This window comes from Penaeus japonicus, unplaced genomic scaffold (assembly GCF_977035675.1).
Source record: "Penaeus japonicus unplaced genomic scaffold, GWHDUDI00000001_assembly GWHDUDI00000034, whole genome shotgun sequence".
In the NCBI taxonomy this organism is placed as follows: Eukaryota; Metazoa; Arthropoda; class Malacostraca; order Decapoda; family Penaeidae; genus Penaeus; species Penaeus japonicus.
Genome location: NW_028234436.1, coordinates 25,209,932 through 25,212,431, shown reverse-complemented (window position 1 = coordinate 25,212,431; position 2,500 = coordinate 25,209,932). Strand labels below are relative to the sequence as shown.

General features: G+C 39.2%; 1 protein-coding gene across 1 annotated transcript in view; it reads left to right on the top strand.

The window, feature by feature from the left end:
- LOC122242921 (sulfotransferase 1C4-like) overlaps positions 1-2,377 on the top strand; it is an 18,587-nt gene extending 16,210 nt beyond the window's left edge. Inside the window, exons 4-7 of the mRNA XM_086530968.1 lie at positions 1-102; positions 618-797; positions 1,339-1,631; positions 1,954-2,377. The exon at positions 1-102 is cut by the window's left edge and continues 82 nt beyond it. Coding sequence (XP_086387094.1) covers positions 1-102; positions 618-797; positions 1,339-1,631; positions 1,954-2,155 — 777 coding nt within the window. The 3' untranslated portion in view covers positions 2,156-2,377. The remainder of the gene's footprint in view (positions 103-617; positions 798-1,338; positions 1,632-1,953) is intronic.
- Positions 2,378-2,500: the final 123 nt, after the last annotated feature.

Here is a 2,500-nt window from a genome sequence, read left to right as displayed (position 1 = left end):
ACCCTCTGGACCACGGAGCTCGTGTGGGCCATGACGCACCTGGACCAGTTTCAGCTTCCGCAGAAAGAGAACACCAACGACCGCGTGTTCGTGATTGATGATGTGAGTCATGTTCGTGTTCTTGCGTGTGTTACACAAGGGTTAATGTTTTGCGCTTGAGAATCTCTAGATGACCAAGGCAGTGACTTTATGGAATTTGCTTTGTCAACAAATCATTCTTCATGCAAGTGCAGAATGATGCGACTCTTACAGTGCAATGAAAGAGTCGCAATATACCAGCATGAATCAATATCGACTGGATTGGGTTGAGAAGTATCTCAACAGCCACAACAAGGAGAACCTTGAACAGATTTGAATTAAGATATCCCACCTGATTCCTCATCTTTACAGAAAAAAAAATGTTTTCACAGCCACGCAGAGACACTAATCTAAAAGTCCCTTTGCCATCACCATGCGTGTGGTTGATTTCGATTGCCATGTCAACCTGAAGTTAACCATTTCCCCATCAGTTTAAAGAATCAGTAAATGAAATGCGTCCGTAGTTGTTTTGCGTAGCAGCGCCCCTGCAAGATTTCCCCCGGGGACATCATTATAACCCTTTCTATGCAACGTTGCAGGACTTTTTAGATATGGTGCACATCGAGAAGGCAAGAGAGAGGCTGGCCGAGCAGCGCCCTGACGCGAGCCCCGAGGACGGCGTCACTCAGCAACTCGCCGAAGCTGCCACGACGCCCAGGATCATCTGGACTCACCTGCCCCTCAGGCTCCTCCATCCGGGGCTTCTGGACACCTGCAGAGTAAGGTCGTTAGGCGAAGGGGCGGTCAAGTGTGAGCTGTAGAACCCTTCTAAACACCAAAGATATTCGAGATGGGATCACACGATTTTTTTTTCGCCGTGATATTGATATAGACATAAATTGTATATATATATATATATATATATATATATATATATATATATATATATATATATATATATATGTGTGTGTGTGTGTGTGTGTGTGTGTGTGTGTGTGTGTGTGTGTGTGTGTGTGTATGTATATATATATATATATATATATATATATATATATATATATATATATATATATATATATATATATATATATATATGTATGTATGTATGTATGTATGTATGTTTATATACATATATCTAATGTTCACACACACAAACGCACACACACACACACACAAACACATATTATATATATATATATATATATATATATATATTTTATATATATATATATATATATATATATATATATATATATATATATATATATATAATGTGAACCAGATTTATGAACCACAGCAAAAACTTCCCTTCTTCCTCAGGTGGTGTACGTGGCCCGGAACCCAAAGGACGTTTGCGTCTCTTTCTATCACTCTCTGAAAAATTTTGGAGGACGTTTCTTCAGCGGCACTTTTGAAGGTGCGGTGGACGCCTTTATAAAGGACAACCTCTTCTATGGTCCTTACTGGGATCACATCCGTCAGGCGAGGCGGCACAAGGACCACCCCAACTTCCACATGATGTTTTACGAGGACATGAAATCCAACATACTGGAGGAGCTGAGGAAGCTTAGCACGTTCTTGGGCCTGCAACTAGACGATGACATGTTGCTGAAGTGAGTCAAGGTTTCCATTGCACTTTATTTCTATCATAGCGTATTGACTGACCGCCTTTGTTTTTATTTGGTATTTTCTGCACCAATCCTATTTCCCCAAGCACGTCTCACTTCGAAGTAAAAAAAAAAAAAAAAAAAAAAAAAAAAAAGCTATTTCACTCGAGTCCCCTCCATTTCCAGGATCTCCGAGTACGCACAATTCGACCGCATGAAAGCACGTCTCATTTCGATGTAAAGAAAAAAAAAAAAAAAAAAAAAAAAAAAAAAAAAAAAAAAAAAAAAAAAAAAAAAGCTATTTCACTCGAGTCCCCTCCATTTCCAGGATCTCCGAGTACGCACAATTCGACCGCATGAAAGCCGACCCCGCGAAGAGGACGAAGCTCCTGCACTTCGAGGGCAATCACTGCCGGAAGGGGCGGGTCGGGGACTGGGCGGCCATCGCGACGCCCGAGATGGACGTCAAGATGGAGCGCTGGATTCGAGACAACTCCCAGGACCTCGACTTCGCCTTCAGATACAATTGAGATGATCAGAGAGACAGAGAGAGAGAGAGAGAGAGACAGAGAGGGATAGTAAGTGAGTGAGAGTGGGAGAGAGTTTGTATATATACAAACACACACCACACACACACACACATACATACATATATATATATATGTATATATATATATATATATACATATATATATATATATATACATATATATGAGAGAGTGGGAGAGAGAGAGGGATATAGATATATAATATACTTATATATACACATACATACACACATTTACATATATATAATATATATATATATATATATATATATATATATATATACATATATACATACACACATTTACATAAACATATATATGTAATAG